Genomic DNA, 19,769 nt, shown 5'->3' with positions numbered 1-19,769 from the left:
CTGCAGAACATGGCCTTTAGCTTTGTTCAGCCAGTACCTGAAATCAGACCTACTCCTTCCAAAGTGTATCTTACATCAGTTCTGGAAGAAAAAATTCCAGCTGGAACTGAATTCTGATACCAAATCAAATCCCCTGGCTGCCCTCTCACATATTCTCCTCCTTTCCTGGCAGGGCAAAGTAAAGCTTTATCTAGTTCTTGTCTAGAAGCATCATCAGTCACTATTTTAAAACTAGATAGATTGCTCTACTGCTAACTGTCCATTTAGCTACATGCAGTATATTGAACCTATCTAAGATGAGCCTAAATTGCCCATTGCCTTTTAAAATCTCTTCAATTTAAAAGGGAGTAGCACACTTGTTTTACTTCTCTGCCTGAGATGCTTACACAATTATTTTAGGAAACATTTTCTTTATTGATCTGTTTATACATGATCTTCAGAATACGATATGATGATGAAACGGCACCTTTGCCTATAAACTCAGATATTCTGTCTCTGTTATGCCCCACCCATTACTGTATTTAAGTACTTACTGTACACAAATTTTCATATGTATTGTGTTATAGGCTCCCAACATGGATGTCATAACTCCAGAGGGGTCACTAATGTATCATGACCATCTTACCCTTCTTCTATTAGATTAGAGAGGGTGTTGGGGGAGGGCGGTAGATCCTGGTACTGAAAACACAGAGAACCACTGTATTCTATGATAAAGTAACAATAAAGATAAAGACCTTCTTGCAACAGATGTATGCAAAGGGCCAAGATTAAAATAGCAGTAAGAACTTTAACTCTGACTTAAGTGACTAAAATCTGAGACTTAATGCAATACTAACATACTTTTTTTTTGTGTGACATAGTAATAATTTGACTGTATAAAAGTGTCAGAGTCCACTAGGGACTTCGCTTTTGCTATTGATCTTGCAGGAAAGGCACTCAAATACTTCAGTGATGGGCAGTAGTATAAAACACTGATAGATATTGTTTATGTAGGTCCAAATAAAGAATATTTGCATTTGAAACTCAATTTATAAACTATTAGTCAATGAAAGTGTTAGAAAAGTATCTTTTAACAGGTGGGGTAGGGGGACTTCTTGCCCATCTTATAACTTTGCTAAATTCCTCTTCTGGGTTTAGTTGGCTGGTTAGGCCCATACTGGGAAAAGTGCAGTTGGCCATTTATATATGCACTGTCCCTTGAGCGTGTTATGGTTGACAACTGCCTTTCAGTGGCGTCTGAAAGGAAAATTATGTTTGTTTTTTAATTTTCATCTTCAGATTGCGTGTGCCAGTAAAGCAATGCAGCCGGGACTTCTAAGAGCAGGCCATATTTGATTTTAATAGCAGCTAGTCCTTTGGATGGAATTGAGTGTTCGGGAGAGATGCAACACTACATAAGAACCTCCATTCAGCCCTAGTCTTAGGTTGCATTTTTAAATGGTGACACGCATTGGCAAGAAGATCAGTTTTGATATTGTCGTCTTGTCTTTTTTTTTTTTTTTTTTTACTCTATGTCCCTTTGATAGCACCCATCTCTGATGTGTGACCACTCACACTTGCTCTTTTAGAGGTAAAATACATACAAGCAAATACTGACCATGAAATTGCTCATTTCACCTCTGTTGCTAGGTGTGTGTGTGTCTGTTTGAGAGACAATGCTGTATCCACCCTTGGTCTAGGGGAAGAGGCAATTCATCATAAAATCTAAATAGCTAAATAAGTGCACAGTAATGGAAGACGCTGTCTCTGTTTCTTGAGCCAAAGAGAGTATTACCGTTAAGTGTTAATAAATGAATAAGGACCATTGATCACTAATATTTTTGACTGTTTGACCATGTGGTTGGTTGGTTTGAAAAGTATGAATTGGGAGCGCTTTGTTCCAGACGGGCCTTGAATGGTTGATTGGAGGGAAGTCTTTGGGCCAGGGCAACTGCTTCGAGCCAGCAGCCTTATAAAAAAACCAAATGAGCGGCAAACAGAGGACAGGCAAACAGAGGGAGTTTGCCTTGGGGGAGTTCTCAGAGTTTTTTGCCTTTCAGGCTTCTGTGAGCAGTAAATAAAACATCTAAAGAGGCTCTTGAAATGAAGACAATGTGGATCATGAACGATCCGCTGTTGTGACCCGCACAGGATATGCCATCTTGGTCTTTCTCCCAGAGGATAGATGTGACTTCGTCTGTATCAAGTGCAAACTAGTCTTCATATTGGAAGAGAAGGTTAAAGGACTAGCTACCCAAGTATCAACCCTGAGTTGCATCAGAGAAAATGAAGACTTCCTGGATAGACGACAGCATTTGGTACTGCAGGAGCAGCATGCTGAAGACTCAGAGGACAGTGCAAAATGGGGAAGAAAATTTGCAGCATGTGACCTCCAGAAGAAAGAGGAGAACTCCTGTACCCCCAATGCAGATAGAGGTAAGAAACCATTTTCAGGCTCTCCGCACAGATACTATGGCGGAGAATGATTTGAAAGAGTTACCTGAGGGAAGTGATCAGAGGGAGACCCCATGGACCGGAAGGCATGGGAAGCATTGTCCTAGGGATGGGGGTTCCACGTCCACCACTCCCAAGAGGTGGAGATGGGGTGGCGGTTGTCAGGGGCTCTCTCCTAAGGGGGAATGGAGTCATCCATCTAGACTAGGAAACTCGGTGCTGCTTGTCTGGAGCTAGAATTCAGGATGTGACAGTGTGTCTGCTGAGACTGATCAAGCCCTTGGACTGCTATCCCTTCCTACTTCTCCATGTGGACACCAGTGATACTGCCAAGAATGACCTTGAGTGGGTGACTGTGACTTCGTGGCTCTGGGAAGAAGGATAAAGGAGTTTGAGGCGTAAGTCATGTTCTCATCCTTCCTCCCTGTTGAAGGAAAAGGCCCAAGTAGGGACCATCAAATTGTGAAGATAAATGCGTGGTTGCTCAGGTGGTGTCCAAGAGTGGACTTTGGATTCTTCGACCATGGGATGTTCCAGGAAGAAGGATTGCTAGGAAGAGAGGGAAGAGCATCTTCTCAATCAGGCTTGCTAACCTAATGAGGAGGGCTTTAAATTAGGTTTGCGGTGGGATGGTGACCTAAGCCCTGAGGTAAGTGGGATACTGGGAGGAAACACAAGGAGGGTGCAATAGGGGAGGCCTCCTGATCCCTACTGAGAAAGTAGGGTAATTGGCTAGTTATCTTAAGTGCCCATACATGAATTCAAGAAGCCTGGGAAACAAACAGGAATAATTGGAAGTCCTGGCACAATCAAGGAACTATGATGTGATTGGAATAACAGAGACTTGGTGGGGTAACTCACATGACTGGAGCACTGTCATGGATGGGTATAAACTGTTCAGGAAGGACAGGCAGGGAAGAAAAGATCTAGGAGTTGCACTGTATATAAGAGAGCAGTATGATTGCTCAGAGCTCCAGTATGAAACTAGAGAAAAGCCTGTTTGAGTCTTTGGGTTAAGTTTAGAAGTGAGAGCAACAAGGGTGATGTCGCGGTGGGCATCTGCTATAGACCACTAGACCAGGAGGATGAGGTAGATGAGGCTTTCTTCGGACAACTACAGAAGTTTCCAGATTACAGGCCCTGGTTCTCATGGGGGACTTCAGTCACCCTGACATCTGCTGGGAGGGCAATACAGCAGAGCACAGAAAATCCAGGAAGTTTTTGGAGAGTGTTGGGGACGACTTCCTGGTGCAAATGCTGGAGGAACCAACTAGGGGCCGTGCTCCTCTTGACCTGCTGCTCGCAAACAGGGAAGAATTAGTAGGGGAAGTAAAAGTGGGTGGCAACCTGGGCAGCAGTGACAGTGAGATGGTTGGTTGAGTTCACAATCCTGACACAGGGAAGAAAGGAGAGCAGCAGAATACGGACCTTGGACTTCAGAAAAGCAGACTTCGACTCCCTCAGAGGACTGATGGGCAGGATCCCCTGGGAGGCTAATATGAGGGGGAAAGGAGTCCAGGAAAGCGGGCTATATTTTATAGATGCCTTATTGAGGGCACAGGAACGAGCCATCCAGATGTGCAGAAAGAATAGCAAATATGGGAGGGGACCAGGTTGGCTTAACTGAGAGATCTTCAGAGAGCTTAAACACAAAAAGGAATCTTACAAGAAGTGGAAACTTGGACAGATGACTTGAGAGGAGAAAATATTGCTTGAGCATTTGGGGATGTAATCAGGAAGGCCAAAGCACAATTGGAATTAGAGCTAACAAGGGATGTGAAGGGTTTCTACAGGTATCTTAGCAACAAGAAGGTCAGGGAAAGTGTGGGACCCTTACTGAATGGGGGAGGCAACCTAGTGACAGGTGATGTAGAAGAAGCTGAAGTACTGAATGCTTCTTTTTTCCCCTTGGTCTTTACAGACAAGGTCAGCTCCCACACTGCTGCACTGGGCAGCACAGTATGGGAAGGAGGTGAGCGGCCTTCAGTGGTGAAAGAACAGATTAAGGACTGTTTAGAAAAGTTGGACATGCACAAGTCCATGGGTCCAGATCTAATGCATCCGAGGGTGCTGAGAGAATTGGCTGATGTGATTGCAGATCCATTGGCCATTATTCTTGAAAATTTGTGGCAAACGGGAGGTCCCAAACAATTGGAAAAAGGGAAGAAGGAGAATCCAGGGAACTACAGATCAGTCTGTCTCACCTTAGTCCCTGGAAAAATCATGGAGCAGGTCCTCGAGGAATCCATTTTGAAGCATTTGGAGAGGAAGGTGATCAGGAACAGTCAACATGGATTCACCAAGGGCAAGTTATGCCTGACAAACCTGATTGCCTTCTATGATGAGATAACTGGCTCTGTGGCTATGAGGAAAGTGGTGGACGTGATATATCTTGACTTTAGCAAAGCTTTTGATACGGTCTCCCACAGTATTCTTGCCAGCAAGTTTAAAAAGTATGGATTGGATGAATGGACTATAAGGTGGAAAGAGAGCTGGCTAGATTGTCAGGTTCAGTGGGTAGTGATCAATGGTTCGATGTCTAGTTGGCAGCCAGTATCAAGTGGAGTGCCCCGGGGTCGCTCCTGGGGCCAGTTTTGTTCAACATCTTCATTAATGATCTGTATGATGGGATGGATCCCTCCTCAAGTTCGCAGATGACACTAAACTGAGCGGAGAGGTAGATATGCTGGAGGGTAGGGATAGGGTCCAGAGTGACCTAGACAAATTGGAGGATTGGGCAAAAAGAAATTTGAGGACAAGTGCAGAATCCTGCACTTAGTGCATGGGATCCTTCCATCTGCTACAGGCTTGGGACCGACCAGCTAAGCAGCAGTTCTGCAGAAAAGGACCTGAGGATTACAGTGGATGAGAAGCTGGATATGCGTCAATAGTGTGCCCTTGTTGCCAAGAAGGCTAACTACATATTGGGCTGCATTAAAAGGAGCATTACCAGCAGATTGAGGGAAGTGATTATTCCCCTCTCTTCGGCACTGGTGAGGCCACATCTGGAGAACTGTGTCCAGTTTGGGGCCCCCCACTACAGAAAGGATATGTACAAATTGGAGAGAGTCCAGTGGAGGGCAACTAAAATTGTTAGGGGGCTGGGGCACGTAGTTTATGAAGAGAGGCTGAGGGAATTTTTTAGTCTGCAAAAGAGAAGAGTGAGGGGGGATTTGATAGCAGTCTTCAACTACCTGAAGGGAGGTTCCAAAGAAGATGGATCTAGACTGTTCCTCAGTGGTGGCCGATGATAGAACAAGGAGCAATGGTCTCAAGTTGCAGTGCGGGAGGTCTAGGTTGGATATTAGAAAAAACTATTTCATTAGGATGGTGATGAAGCACTGGAATGGGTTACCTAGGGAGGTAGTGGAATCTCCATCCTTTAAAAGTTTTAAAGCCCTGGCTGGGATGATTTAGTTGATTGGTCCTGTTTTGAGCAAGGGGTTGGACTCGATGACCTCCTGAGGTCTCTTCCAACCCTAATCTTCTATGATTTGAACTTAGCAGTATAAAAGTAGTTTCATGCATGTAAATACCAGCTTAGAAATTTCCATCATGATTAGAATACTCCCCCCTCAGTGACAGACAAAGCGAAGTGACAGTGTGACTGTATCGTCAAACAACTCCACTCTCTTCATTTGAAGATCCCAGTCCTGCTACTCCATTGCCTTACACCTTCTGTAGTCCTTTGCCCAGAAGATGGTGGGAGTGAAATGTTACCAAATCAGGCACTATTTTACTCTCACTGTGCATTGATGTGAATGACTGCTTAAAGTGCAGATCATCTGTTCAGAATTCTCCTTCTTGCTTTGAAAACAAGTGTCTGAGTACATAACAGTGGCCTTTCACACACACTCCCCTTTATTGGTAGAAGAGGCTTCTCCTCTGCAATTCTTGTCTTTGGGAAGAGCCCAAGTACAGTGCAGTGGTCTTCTGGGGGATCCACACTGGCCACGCCACGCTCAATACAATCCATCCCTGCCCTGCTTCTTCTATTTTCCGAGGTGGGGCAGAGCTGGTTGGGTTGACTGTGCACTTAGCATAAGGAGCTCCCAATAGAAAGGGTAATTTCCCCTGAGATCACTTAAACTTGCCCCTTTGTGCTAACCTAGCAAGTAAAGAGAGGCAATGGCACAATGATGAATTGGACTCTAAGGGTCCAATTTTCAGAAGTTCTGTGCACCCATAACTGCAGTTGTAAGCAGTGGATGCTCAGCACCTCTGAAAATCAGGCTCTGAATATCTTGCAACATAAACCCATCCATCATGTGAATTTTAAAAATACTGTAAAATTAAATGGAAACAAGAAAACATATGCCAGACAATATATGCATCTTCTTCATTATACCTTCTGAGCAATAACTCTTCTTGTAGATGCAACATCTGCTACTTACTCCACTCTTTGTAATTGCAGTGAATGTAACTTTGCTTTTTCTATGAACTTGAAAATTGGTTGTTTTAAACATAACCACAGAAGGTAGCAAAGAAGTTAGAAAATAATTTTTGAATGAGATTTTCTATCTGAAAGTATTGACCACCACCCAGAATCATTTTTATTTACTTGGCCTCATACATCAAATAGTCTAGAAAGAATGGAAAAACAATTAAAATTCAAGCCGTATTGCAGAATGAATAATGGATATTTTCAGTTAAATATTTATTTCATTAAATGTAGTGTGTGGAAAAACAATGGGTTCTTTCCTGACCAAAATATGACTTCTGTGGTTTTAGCTTATTGAGGCTTTACTTACTTGGTTCTTTTAAGAACCTCCCCCTAACTCAGAAGCTAAAAGATCCTAATCAGTGCCTCTGCAGCACTCTGGCTCGAGGCTTTGGCAGAACTCTTCATCTATCACAGAGCAAAACTGATACCTACCCATATGGCTCATTTGGAAAATGGCCCACAATGACGCCTGCAAAGCAATCAACTGTGCTTACTTAGGTTAGGGTGAACACTGCTTTGAGAGGGAAGGCTCTCAAAGGAGAATAATACCTCCCACCTGATCACTCATTTTAAAAGCGGCACTTCAGTTACGCCTGCTTTCCACTTAGATACATTTACATATTAGATCATGAAAGCTCTAAACTTTGTTTTGTTTTCCTTAGTCAGTTTTGCCCTCACAAATGCTTGTGTAATTCCCAACTCTGTCCACGGGGGCTGCACATACACATCTAAGAATAAAATTTGACCCTGTCTGTGAACTGGTAAGATCACATGCAGGGAGATACGCAGCATTAAGTTAAAATTGCTGACACAAAGGAGGGACTGACTGGAGAAGAGATGTCAATTGCAATCAGTCCATCTAACCTCACAGTTGCACAGAACCTATATGCAGATATTAGCAACCTTAGGGGATTCTGTGATTGATCTATTATGATCCCTAGCACACTTCTCCCTACCATGTTGTCAAGGTTCCTTCCCCACTCTGAATTCTAGGGTACAGATGTGGGGACCTGCATGAAAACCTCCTAAGCTTACCTTTACCAGCTTAGGTTAAAACTTCCCCAAGGCACAAACTATTTTACCCTTTGCCCTTGGACTTCCACTACCACCACCAAACGTTTGACTGGGTTTACTGGGAAAGCGTTGTTTGGAAACATCTCTCCCCCCCCCCCCCAAATCTTCACCAAAACCTTGCACCCCCCCTGCCTGGGAAAGGCTTGATAAAAATCCTCACCAATTTGCATAAGTGACCACAGACCCAAGCCCTTGGATCTTAAGAACAATGAAAAAACATTCAATTTCTTACAAGAAGAATTTTAATATAAGAAAAGGTCAAAAGAATCACCTCTGTAAAATCAGGATGGTAAATACCTTACAGGGTAATTAGATTCAAAACATAGAGAACCCCTCTAGGCAAAACCTTAAGTTACAAAAAAACACAAAGACAGGATTATCCATTCTGTTCAGCACAGTCTAATTTCTCAGCCATTTAAAGAAATCGGAATCTAACGCATATCTAGCTAGATTACTTACTAAGTTCTAAGACTCCATTACTGTTCTGTCCCCGGCAAAAGCATCACACAGACAGACCCAGACCCTTTGTTTCTCCCCCCCTCCAGCTTTGAAAGTATCTTGTCTCCTCATTAGTCATTGTGGTCAGGTGCCAGCGAGGTTATCCTAGCTTCTTAACCCTTTACAGGTGAAAGGATTTTTCCTCTGGCCAGGAGGGATTTTAAAGGTGTTTACCCTTCCCTTTATATTTATGACACGTGTATGTTTAAATTGAAACTTTGCTTTGCCTGGGCATAGGCCCTTGTTAGTTGTTAAGAACTGTGATGTGCAGCACAGCCTGGGTAATTGAAAACTTCAGTCTCGTACAAACATAGTTACAGTAGCTTGAGTGCTAACAACCTTATTGTTAATCTTGCCTGAGCGATTCCATTCCAACACCCCTCTTTCAGGTATTTAAAGGCTATATCATAATGGATATGCATAAGGAGGCCAGATTAAAGGTGCACATGTAATGTTAATCTGGCCTTTCTTAACTTTTCAGGGCTTGACTTTGCATCCTTAATGTTTTTTTTAATGTAATTTGTGTGTGTAATTTTCTAGATGTTTAAAAAAGCAAACTGAAAAATGGAAGTTCTTTCATGTGGCATTATATTGACACCCACAGGGATTATTAGCAGGTTGGAACCTTTTAGATCCACTGCACAGACCTCAGCCGCTTGAGCTAACCGAATAACTGATAGCAGTACTAGGTTGTTATCCTCTATATGGACTAGCTGTAAAGAGGGATGGGACACTTTGCCAGTGGGTTTCAAAGATATTTGCTGGCAGCAAAGACATGGTAAGACTCTGGGATCATGGGTTCCATTGCAGACTCTGGAGGAATGTGTGCTGCAGTGGGTACTGACACTTCTGCTCATTTCCCTCCTAGCTTGACCCCTTCTGTCCCATCACCTCCATGAATCCTCCTGCCCTTGTCTCTGCTCCAATCCTCTGTGTATCCCAGTTTCATTCTCCTCATCTAGTCAGTGCCAGTCTCCACTTCTGAGAGGCTTCTGGTCCCAGCCCCAGGATCCCCCTTTTCCCACTCCCAGTCTCCCTCCCCAGTCTGTCTCTGTGTTCCTCCAGTACTCCCCTGCCCATGTTTCCCAGGCCTCCATAAGAGGCAGTGCTCCCAGTCCCAATCTCCCTCCCCAGGCTTCTCATCCATTCTCAGTGTCCTCACCTCCTCTGGCTCCTTGTCCCAGTTGCTTTACCCAGCCAGTCACACACTGTCTTCTTGTCAGATCTTTCTCACCAGCATCCTTATCCCTTCCCATCCCTACGGGTTCTCGGGCTCCTTGCCCAGCCAGTCCCAGTCTTCACCCTCAGGCTCTGTCCCCCTATCTACTGCCTGGCCCTCACTCACAATGCCCTATGTCTGGCTTTTGTCCCCTCTGCATTAGAATCAGACTATTCCTTCCGCTGCGTTGCCTGGGTCCCAATAGAGTAGGGGGCTGGGGTCACTGAGAGCACAGGAGAGACGGCTTCCCTGTTCTCAGTGCCGGTGTCTGGACACACCCTAGCCAGGAGCAGCCATAGCTAAAAGACTAGCCTACCTTTGCCCCTGGACTGGAACATGCTCTGTGGGACAGGCACATGTGTTTTCTGGTCAGCACAAGGAGCTGTGACAGGCCTCGAGCATGCTCAGTGAGGATAGAATCTTTCAAGACTTTTCGCTGTTAAGCTATAGCAAATCTCAAATGAACTTGTGCAAATGTGCCTTTCAGAAGTATAACTTGGCCAGATTTGGACGGATTTTCACAGTGATGGCAAAAAGTGCATCCCTGACACAAAGGCCACCTCCCTGTCAAAAGTAAAGTCCCTATTCCAAAGCATAGGGGCTTTTCCAATGAAAAGGTCACTAGAATATTTTTAACATGGAAAAATGTTATTTTTCTTTAGTCTCAATCTTGGAAATGGCTGTCCTGTTTTGGATGAAATTTTCCACAAAAATTGAGCTGGAGGCAGATACCTGGCATGGAAAATTTCAGCTAAAGTAGTTTTAAGTTTGGCAAAGTGATAAGTGACCTGAAATTGGGGTCTTCTAATGGGAAGTGTTGGGCAACAATAACAGGTGGTGCTACCAGCCCCATCTATAAGTTTGCTTATCATTTTTTCTTTATTTTCCATTCTGAATATGTTTACTTCCCTTTTTATTTTTTGATGTCCACACCCTTTGTCTGTGTGTCCTGTTCCATCGCCAAGCAGGCCTCTCTGCTCAAGCTTTCCTGTGCTTTGGGGTAGACAAGGACCCAAAGCACTAGCTGCTGTCTCCTTCCCAGTTGCTTTCGTTCAGGAAATACTTTCAGGCTTAGGATTCCAGCCAGCTTCCTTTCCCTCTTCCCTCAGTTTGGGTGGGCTCCCAAGAGTGGGATGTTTATCTGGCAGTAGCTTCTTCCTCACTCATGACATGTGCGTATGGTGGGTTTCTGCATGCTGGCTCTGTTTTTAGGGCTTGCAGGCCTGCTGTCCCTCTGCATACAAGCCATGAATATGAAGAGGTGCTCCCTCATTCGGTCCTGAGGCACAGATGTGTAGTGAAATACACAGGGGTCTTGATGTTCCAGATGTCTTTCTGGGCCAAACTCTATTTGCTCTTACAGCAGTATAAATCCAGAATGACCGTTTACATCAATTCAAATTCTGCTTGTACGGAAAAGATGTTTAAAGTGCAGCATACCATCTTGACACAATTTTAGCTCTGCATAAACAGGTGCTATGGTCACCATCTGAGAGTCAACATTTGTGGAGAGATGCCAGTTCTTTCCTGCCCTATATGTAGACAGAACCAGAGGTGTCTCAGCTACAACCATTTTGGCAAATGGTGAATTTTTATAGCAACCTGTGGAACTGAAAAATAATCTTGCACTTTGGTTTCTTCACTGACCCATTTGTCTTTATGATATCTGTTGTTGCATTCCAGATCAAGATAGAGAAGGAGTTCAGTAGTCTGTACAAGAGAATGTTTCAACCACTCCACGTACCTCCAGAACTGTTCCAGAGATTAACTGGACAATTCTGCAACATTCAGACTTTAAAAACAGGTCAAGCATATGCTGCAGAGGACAAAACATCAGTTGATGATCGACTAAGTATCCTGCTAAAGGGAAAGTATGTGCTGCATAAAGTTTGGAGTCTGGTGGCATCTTAAAAACTAACAATTTATTTGAGCGTAAACTTTTGTGGTTTAAAAACCCCACTTCTTAAAGTTTGGGAAAGTCTTGTGTATTGCATGATGGTGGAATGAAAAACAAATTCAAAGGAAGGTCATTTTAAAAATAATTGTTCGCAATATACAGTAAAAGCTGTGTTTATCCGGTCCTGTACCAACCAAAAGCTCTATTAAACCGACATTTCTAATCTTCATAGAAAATCAGGTTTATAGTCCAGTTGGCTTGGGGCCAGCAGGCTCCCTACCTGGCTCTGCGTGGCTTCTTGGAAGCAGTGACATGGGAAGGAATGGCCACAAGGGATTCAGAATGCGGGGAGGGCTGGGGGTTGGGGGTACCGGATCCGTGGGAGGGGGGCGCTCACCTTGGGTGGCTCCCCGCGAGCGTCAACCTGTTCCTGCCGCTCCTAGGCGGAGGTTTGGCTAGGCAGCCTTGCATGCTGCCTCCACCCTCAGGTGCCACCCCTGCAACTCCCACTGGCCGCAGTTCCCGGCCAATGGGATCTGCAGAGCCAGCTGATTCATAACTTCCCTTGATCAGACTTTGTTCATGAAGCTGTTGTGGAGTTCTAGCTAGAATTTAAAGCTGATATTCCCTGTAAGATGTGGCTCCGCCGTTTTTCCTCTTTCCCAGGGGTGCTAGTGGCACCCTATGTAACTCTGCAGGTGGATCAAACCCACGGTATTCGGAGGACATTTGATAGATGTAGTATTCTTCCTACTGGATGCTGCCTTCTGGGTAGACCTGGGCAATTTTTTTGGCCGAAACCCTTTTTTCAGTGAAATATGCAGATTCGACAACACTGAAATGTTTAGTGAATTTGTGTAGGCTTTGCTGAATTGTTGGAGTGGAAATAAACCCTAATCAGCGAATAAATAAAAAACCCAAACCTTTTCATTTTGACATTTTTCTCAACAGTGTTTCAATTTTTCACTTCAAAACAACTTCATTTCAAAATTTATCTTTGGGCAATTGCTTCTAATTTTGATTTGGAAAAAAAATAAAAAGCTTTTTAAAATGGTTGAAAGAGACAAAATATTCACCAAAAATGTCCGAAAAATTGTTTCCCATTTGACCCGCAACAGTACTGTTTTTTTGTTTTGGAATTGCTAGCAACCCAAAAAAAATCATTATTCACACCGCTCTGCTTCTAGGTTTTTATTTTAGAAATATAATCCTGAAAGCAGTACTCCTGGGGATTATATCAGGCAACTTAAATTGGCTGATGCTGTGATGTTATTACAAATAGCACCACTTTTTGAAGGATATACTTATTACTTCAAACCATGTAGCCTGTTTTTAGGATGCGATACTGCTCCCTTTAGAAGCAAACTAATTTTTGTCAAAACTCTCATTATTTGGCTGACAACTAGGTCAGATGCTTGGTGGAAATTCCCTGAAACATGGATTTACAGTGACTTCTGAGTTCTGTATTATCATTCTCAATAATCCTATTCAAATTTAGATTGTTGTTCTACCTTATGGTTTTTAAATGTTCTAACAAATATTTTTATCATCAGAATGAAGGTCTCCTATCGAGGGCATTTTCTGCATAATGTTTACCCCTGTGCCTTTATAGATTCTCCTGAATTTCGATCAACTCAGATGAACCGGGGTGAGAAATTCCAGGTATGTCTCTATTTGGCTGCCACTGGATATGAACTTAATGAGCACTGAATTTATTGACTTACACAGTTTTTGCTAGGGGTTTTTTATATTTAAAATGTATATGTTAGGCCATTTAAAAGATACTCCTGACTAGTAATTCATTTCAAAATACTAGCTTTTTCACTGACAAACCTCAGTATAGGCTTGTTCTATGCTGTTCTTTCCCCCTACGGTTCATATATTTAAATTCTGTTTAATAGGATCTGCACTCCCTGTGGAGGACATATAAGTCAGAAGGAGGTTTGAAATTGTCAGCAAAATGTTGCGTGAAATATATGTAGGTTAAAAAGATGCCATCAAACTGAATCTAGCAAGTTTTTTTTTTTTTTTTTTAAAGGGAATTTCGGGTACTACAGCTGCCTCTGGTTCCCCTGGTTTACAATCACACTTTTATATTTTTAATGTTCCTCCTTTCTACTATTGCTGTATGTGTCACACTCACAATTAAGGCTGTGGTCCTGCAAACATGCATATACTTCACTTTATCCACCCACAGGGTGCTTATCTGCAGGATCTGGGCTTAACTGACTCTACTGTAAAAGTATGAAACTGGCTGTATGCAACATGTTGTCAAATGCGCAAAGACGACAAACTGAAAAAATATTTTTCTTCTTTTAAACTCTTTTAGTTACAGTAATCTTAGGCATTAGTTGTATCTGCTTTAAAAAAAAAAAACAAACCCCTATTACAAGTTTGAAGTTGGTGTCCCTTTAAATGTGTTCAATTGAAAAAAAAGCTAATGTGTGAAATATTGCAGTTGTCATTCAGCAGTAATTACTTATATTGAGTCACTTTATTCATTTATTTCTTTTCTGTGTTCCCAAAAATGTAAAATTAATTTATTATATGAGATGTTGTCTTTAAGGAGCAGGCCTCCTTTCTGAACACACATGCACACAAAAATTGTCCTTATGATTAAGAGCAAAAGTTAGTCTATAGTCAGACAAAACTCCCAATGACTTCAACAAGAGCATCACCGGAGGTGAAAGTGGGTCGGTACGGCATACCAGTAAGAAGTGGCAGCCAGTACTGGCATGTACACAGTCGACTCATTTTAACGTCGCTGCCCCTTTTACCTCTTTTTTTTTTTTTTTTTTTTCCCCCCCCGGACTGCCGACAGCACGGGGGGGAGGGGGGGCAGCTGTCCCTGTGCCTGGTGATTTAAAAGGGGCCCGGGGCTCCTTGCCACCGCTACTGCAGCAGCGGCGGGAGCCCCAGCCCCTTTTAAATCGCCACCAGAACCCCAGGCAGCCCAGGATGGGCTGCGCGGAAGGGCTGTTGTGGGGGAGGCTGACCCCTGCAGCCACGCCCCTTCTGCCCAAGGCCCTGCCCCTTCTGGGGGCTCAAAGCCAGGCCCCTGTACCGGTATGTCTTTTATATTACTTTCACCCCTGAGCATCACATAAGTAAGGCTGCAGGCGTTGATGCCTAGTATAACATGCCATAGAGTACCAGACTGGAGACAGGGAGTGATCTTAGGGGGTCTCATTTTTAGGTTTAGCTGATCTGATACTATAACATAGAATGACACTATTATTTTGTATTATTGTATCATCTAGGAGCCCTAGTCATGGACCAGGAGCTCATTGTACTAGGCGCTGTACAAATGCAGAACACAAAGACAGTGCCTGCCCCAAAGAGTTTACAATCTGATCTCATTACATTGGTCTGAATCCAGAGTAAAGCCAACAGAGACCAACGTGACTAGTAGTTGATGGCCTTGCACTCTGAAGGAAAACGGTGTGGTTCTAACATCTCTTAGGACTTGATCCTATTGCTTGATCTGATTCCCATTAGTCAATGAAAAGACACTCATTAACTTCAGTTGAGTTGGATCAAGCTCTTCCTGCCATGTTATAGAACAATGCTGCTGTCTCAGAAATCCCCTATCTTTCTATCTGCATGCTGCAGCAGTGATCATGGTTTCTAAGGGTCTTGTCTACATGGGGAAATTTCCCAGAATTACTATACCAGTATAATTGTACCACTATAGTTTTACTGGTATAACTCCCCATGCAGACACTCTTATGCAGAATAACAGTGGCTTTTTTCTCAGTTTAACTTGTGTTGCTTTAGAAGCTCTGGAAGGTGAACAGGTGGCTGAAAGTATTATGTACTGGTATGCAGCAGAAAACAAAACATTAAGGAGGGAAGGTTTTCTACCCAAAATGCTAAAATCAGTACCAGATGTATTGCTAGTTCCTTAACATGTTACTATTCATAAATGACTGACTGTGCAATAGTTATTGGACTGTGACACTCATCATGCCAGGAAGGGAGGCAGGGTTGGTATGGCATCCAAGTCAGTGATTAGGATAATATGTTCCAGTCAAGAACTCAGCATAAGGCCAAGGAGAGATGGTTGTGAAGATATATTCACTAAAGGAATCCTGTACACTTGCAATCCTCTTCATGTAATCTCTCCTTTAGAAGATGATCAGACATTGATTAATGCTATTGAAGGGAAATAGTTTAGCATCAAATTTCTCCTACCTTAAAATTATTTCACTTTCTAGATTTTAGTTTTGTTTTTAATTTCCACACTCTGACCTAAATAAAAAAATCTCATCAGGAATGTTCATGCAGGACTTTATATTTAATGATCTATAGAACTTTTTGTGCTCCATCCGCTGGCTGTGCTGATGAACAAATACTCTTCCCAAACCTGTACTTTTAAGAACTATTACAAAAAACGGAGACTACAATGTATCACTTAAAACCTGTGTCTAGTATGTGACAGTGTTCCCTCACCTTCTGAGACTTACACCTCCTTGAATTTATTTTAAGGAGAAAAAAGGCTACAAGTAACTTAGGAAAGAAGTAACTATACGAGTCCTACTTTAAATTGTTTACTTTTTTTTTTTGTAAAATAAGTGATTGATTTAAATATGGCTACAGCAGTATTGAACTGTGATTATAGTGGTTTTTGTGTGCCACTGCCCTCTTCTGGCTAGAATGCAAGACCTGCTCAAGTGTTTATAAGTTTGTAATTGTCTTCCTGAAAAGGGGATGTAAACCTCTCTGTAACTTCCGTGACAGTACTATTGATGACTAATTGCTTTGATTGTTTAGTACAGGTGTCGAAGACTTGCCTTTATGAAAAGGTCACTAATTTTGTTGTAGCTGATGACAGGGCAAATCAAGCTGTAACAATTTCTATGAGATTTCAAAACATTAAAATATCATTCATAATTTTTTTTCATATACCAACTGTGTCAACACGTAGTAACTATGAATAACTACTTACATAAGTAGTCTTAGAACATCAGTGGGACTATTCACATGAGTAAAGAGATTTTTCCACACTATCCTTTCAAAAACCTTTCTAGGACAAATTTAGCTCTCATGTAATTAGATGGGAATTGCATTAAGGCCACTGGATTTAATTTGATTGTTTTATGTCCAGTGAATTTCAGTGGAATTAAAAGTTGTGTTCCTTATATTTTATTTCTAAATATATCTCTGGATTACAAATGCTGAACTTAACTGTGCTTATGGAGACAACTCTATTTGGCGAGGGAAGGATTCTCATGGCATACACTTCTGCCAGTCCATTAAACAAATGAAAAATTAAAAAAAAAAAATCTCAGCTGAAAACATTTACTGCACTTATTAAAAAATGGAATTTTAAAAAATATATTAAGAAGCATCTTGGGTGCCTTTAAACTTGTAGGTGGTATGTATCTTATGGAATATACATGTGTTGAGTCATGACTGCACTAGTTTATTTTTGCTGCATCCCAAAATTAAAATCTGGTGTGATCTGTTTTTCAAACAATAAAGCGGTGTTAATTCTATACATATGTTTTTTCTTAGGTCACCATTACTGCAGATGACAACTGTAAGTTTCTGTGCTGGTCCAGGGAACGACTGACTTACTTTCTGGAATCTGAACCATTCCTTTATGAAATATTTAGGTATCTTATCGGTAAAGATATTACAAACAAACTCTACTCATTGAATGATCCAACACTAAATGATAAGGTGAGTTTTGAGGGAGGTTCCCCTCCCTGTGCTATATTGTTAGATGCTATAAAGACAGGTTAATTTTATCCTCTTAATCCTGCTCATATATTCCATTAAATTCACATTCTTTCACAACAGACGCCCCCGCCACAAAAGACAGAATTGTTTTTTGTGTATCAAAAATGTGCTTATTGCAGAATATTTGGGTGTTTTGGATGGTAAAGATGCTCATCAATGTCAGGTCAGTGGTCGAGAGAAAAGAGGTGTGATTAAGGCCCATGTCTGCAACACAAACTTTCACTGACACAACTTACATTGGCATAAAGCTGATGCAGTTAGTATATCGCTTACATGCGTGCTTGGCTCTTTGCCGTGTTGCTGTGCGTACTCGTCAGGAGTGCTTGTGTTGATGCACAGTGTGGTGCATCGTAGGTAGGGATCCCAGTGTGTAACCTGTCACCGTCCAACGCACTGTCTTTTGGGAAGATTTGGCAACGAATGGTGGGGCAGAAACAAATCATCACTGTGTCGGGGCGCAAGGGGTCAACTTCCCAGCATGCAACTGTCTCCATCCCATAATGTCATCTATATCCCATAATTTTCATGCCATATTTAAAAACCTCACAAAACTGCACAGCCCTCCTCTCTGTCCGCCATCTCTGATAGAAGCATGGAGCCTACGCAGCTCTGCACTATTTTCATAAACATTGCAAGCACAGGACGCACGATCCTCTGGTACTTGCAAAGCCATAAGAAGAACCTTCTGATTTACGGGGAACGGGACTACCTGGAGGACAGATAGCTGTGGGCCATAGCAAGAGCCAGTTCAAGGTGGTTAGTGGTATTCATGGAGCAGCTGCAGATGGTGGAGCGCCATTTCTGGCCCCAAGAAACAAGCACTGACTGGGAATCGCATCGTAATGGAGGCCTGGGGTGACAAGTGGTGGCTGCAGAACTTTTGGATGCACAAAACCACATGCCTGGATCTGTGTGCTGAGCTCACCCAGCCCTCCAGTACAGGGACACTGGGATGAGAGCTGCCCTGAAAGTGGAGAAGCAAGTGACAATAGTCCTTTGGAAACTTTCAATGCCATATTAGTGTCATCTAGTGGGAAACCATTTTGGAGTTGGAAAATCCACTGTGGCAACTTTTGTCGTGCAAGTATGCAGGACCATTAATCGTGTCCTGCTATGCAGGACTGTGACTCTGATGTGCAGGACATAGTAGATGGTTTTGCAGCAGTGGGGTTTCCAAACTTCTGTGGAGCAACAGACAGCACCCATATCCCTATTTTGGTACCAGATCACATTGCCACAGAATACATCAACAAAAAGGGCTACTTCTCAATGGTTATGCAAGCATTGGTCGATCACCAGGGACGCTTCACCGACATCAGTGCTGGCTGGTCAGGGAAGGTGCGTAACAGGACTGTTCAGAAAGCTACAAGCTGGGACTTCCTTTCCAAGTGGCAAATTAGCAATGAAATGATGTTGAAATGACTCTTGTGCCCCTGGCTCATGAAGCCAGACACCTCAACAGCACCAAGGAAAGATTCAACTACCAGCTCAGCAGGTGCAGAATGATAGTTGAATGTGCTTTTGGTAGAGTGAAGGGATGCTGGCAGTGTTTGCTTACAAGATTGGATCTCAGTGGGGGAAAAAACATCCCAATGATTACAGCTGCCTGCTATGTCCTGCACCATAATTGTGAAGCTGCGGGGGAAAAGCTGCCGCCCCGGGGTGTAGGGCAGAGGTGGAATGGCTGGCTGGCTGAATTTGAACAGACAGACACAAGGGCTGTTAGAAGAGCTCAACATGGAGCTATACTGCTCAGGGAGGCTTTGGAAGAGAACTTCAGCAGTGTGCCACAGGAATGCATTGTGGTGTACTGTGCTCAACCTGGCCTTGCTGTTTTGGGCCTGTTAGGAATTGTGTGGTGGTGGTGGTTCACACCTATGAATATAACACTGTCAGTGCACCTATTCATTTTGTGGTGCTTGTTGTACATCTATGATTATTACACCATGTCAGTGATCCTATGAGTTGTCACACTGTACATTAACAAGTAAGCAGGTGCTATTAGAACTGCTAGGCACTCTGCAGCATATGTTGTGAGCTAATAAAAATGAATTATTTTCCAAATAGAATTTTATTCATTAACAAAACCACTGCAAAGAAAAATCTGTTCAGTTTAATAGGAAATACATTAAAAACTTCAGTTCTGTTCCATTCATTTATTAACCAAGTGAAAGAAGAAGAAAATTCATGTCCATCTTACCTACATATGCTAACCTGTGAAAGCGACCGTTGCTGTATGTGAATCTGTAGTTGTCCTTAATATCCCCTGGGGTGCAGTGGTGGGGTAGGGATGTCACCCCTGATGCCGTGTGGAATGTTAGGGGTAAAGGGGGAAGGGAGGTGCTGCAGTGGAGTTCTGCATGGACTGCAAAGGGAGGCAACACTGTGATTGTTGAACCTGTAGGTCCACAAGGGTCTGCAGCATCTGTGTTTGCTGCCGGGGAAGCCCCATTATATCT

At 42.8% G+C, this 19,769-nt stretch overlaps 1 protein-coding gene across 14 annotated transcripts in view; it reads left to right on the top strand.

The window, feature by feature from the left end:
- The window catches only part of BVES (blood vessel epicardial substance), a 53,810-nt gene that overhangs the window by 19,469 nt on the left and 14,572 nt on the right, over positions 1-19,769 (top strand). For 8 of the 14 annotated variants that reach the window (XR_006279892.1, XM_043510722.1, XM_043510720.1 and 5 more), the window contains 4 exons: positions 6,078-6,161; positions 11,352-11,539; positions 13,119-13,227; positions 17,083-17,250. Coding sequence is in view for 13 of the 14 variants with exons in the window: in XM_043510722.1 (XP_043366657.1) it covers positions 6,078-6,161; positions 11,352-11,539; positions 13,119-13,227; positions 17,083-17,250 (549 nt within the window). In the remaining variant the exon portion in view is untranslated. Of the gene's footprint in view, positions 1-2,039; positions 2,416-6,077; positions 6,162-11,351; positions 11,540-13,118; positions 13,228-17,082; positions 17,357-17,869; positions 19,422-19,769 lie in introns of those variants that run through there. The other 6 variants (XM_043510727.1, XM_038395361.2, XM_043510729.1 and 3 more) reach the window with 4 other exon arrangements.

The sequence above is a fragment of the Dermochelys coriacea genome, chromosome 3, assembly GCF_009764565.3.
Source record: "Dermochelys coriacea isolate rDerCor1 chromosome 3, rDerCor1.pri.v4, whole genome shotgun sequence".
Taxonomy (NCBI): Eukaryota; Metazoa; Chordata; order Testudines; family Dermochelyidae; genus Dermochelys; species Dermochelys coriacea.
Note: the sequence above shows the minus strand (reverse complement) of the source record. Positions and strands in the feature narration are given on the sequence as shown.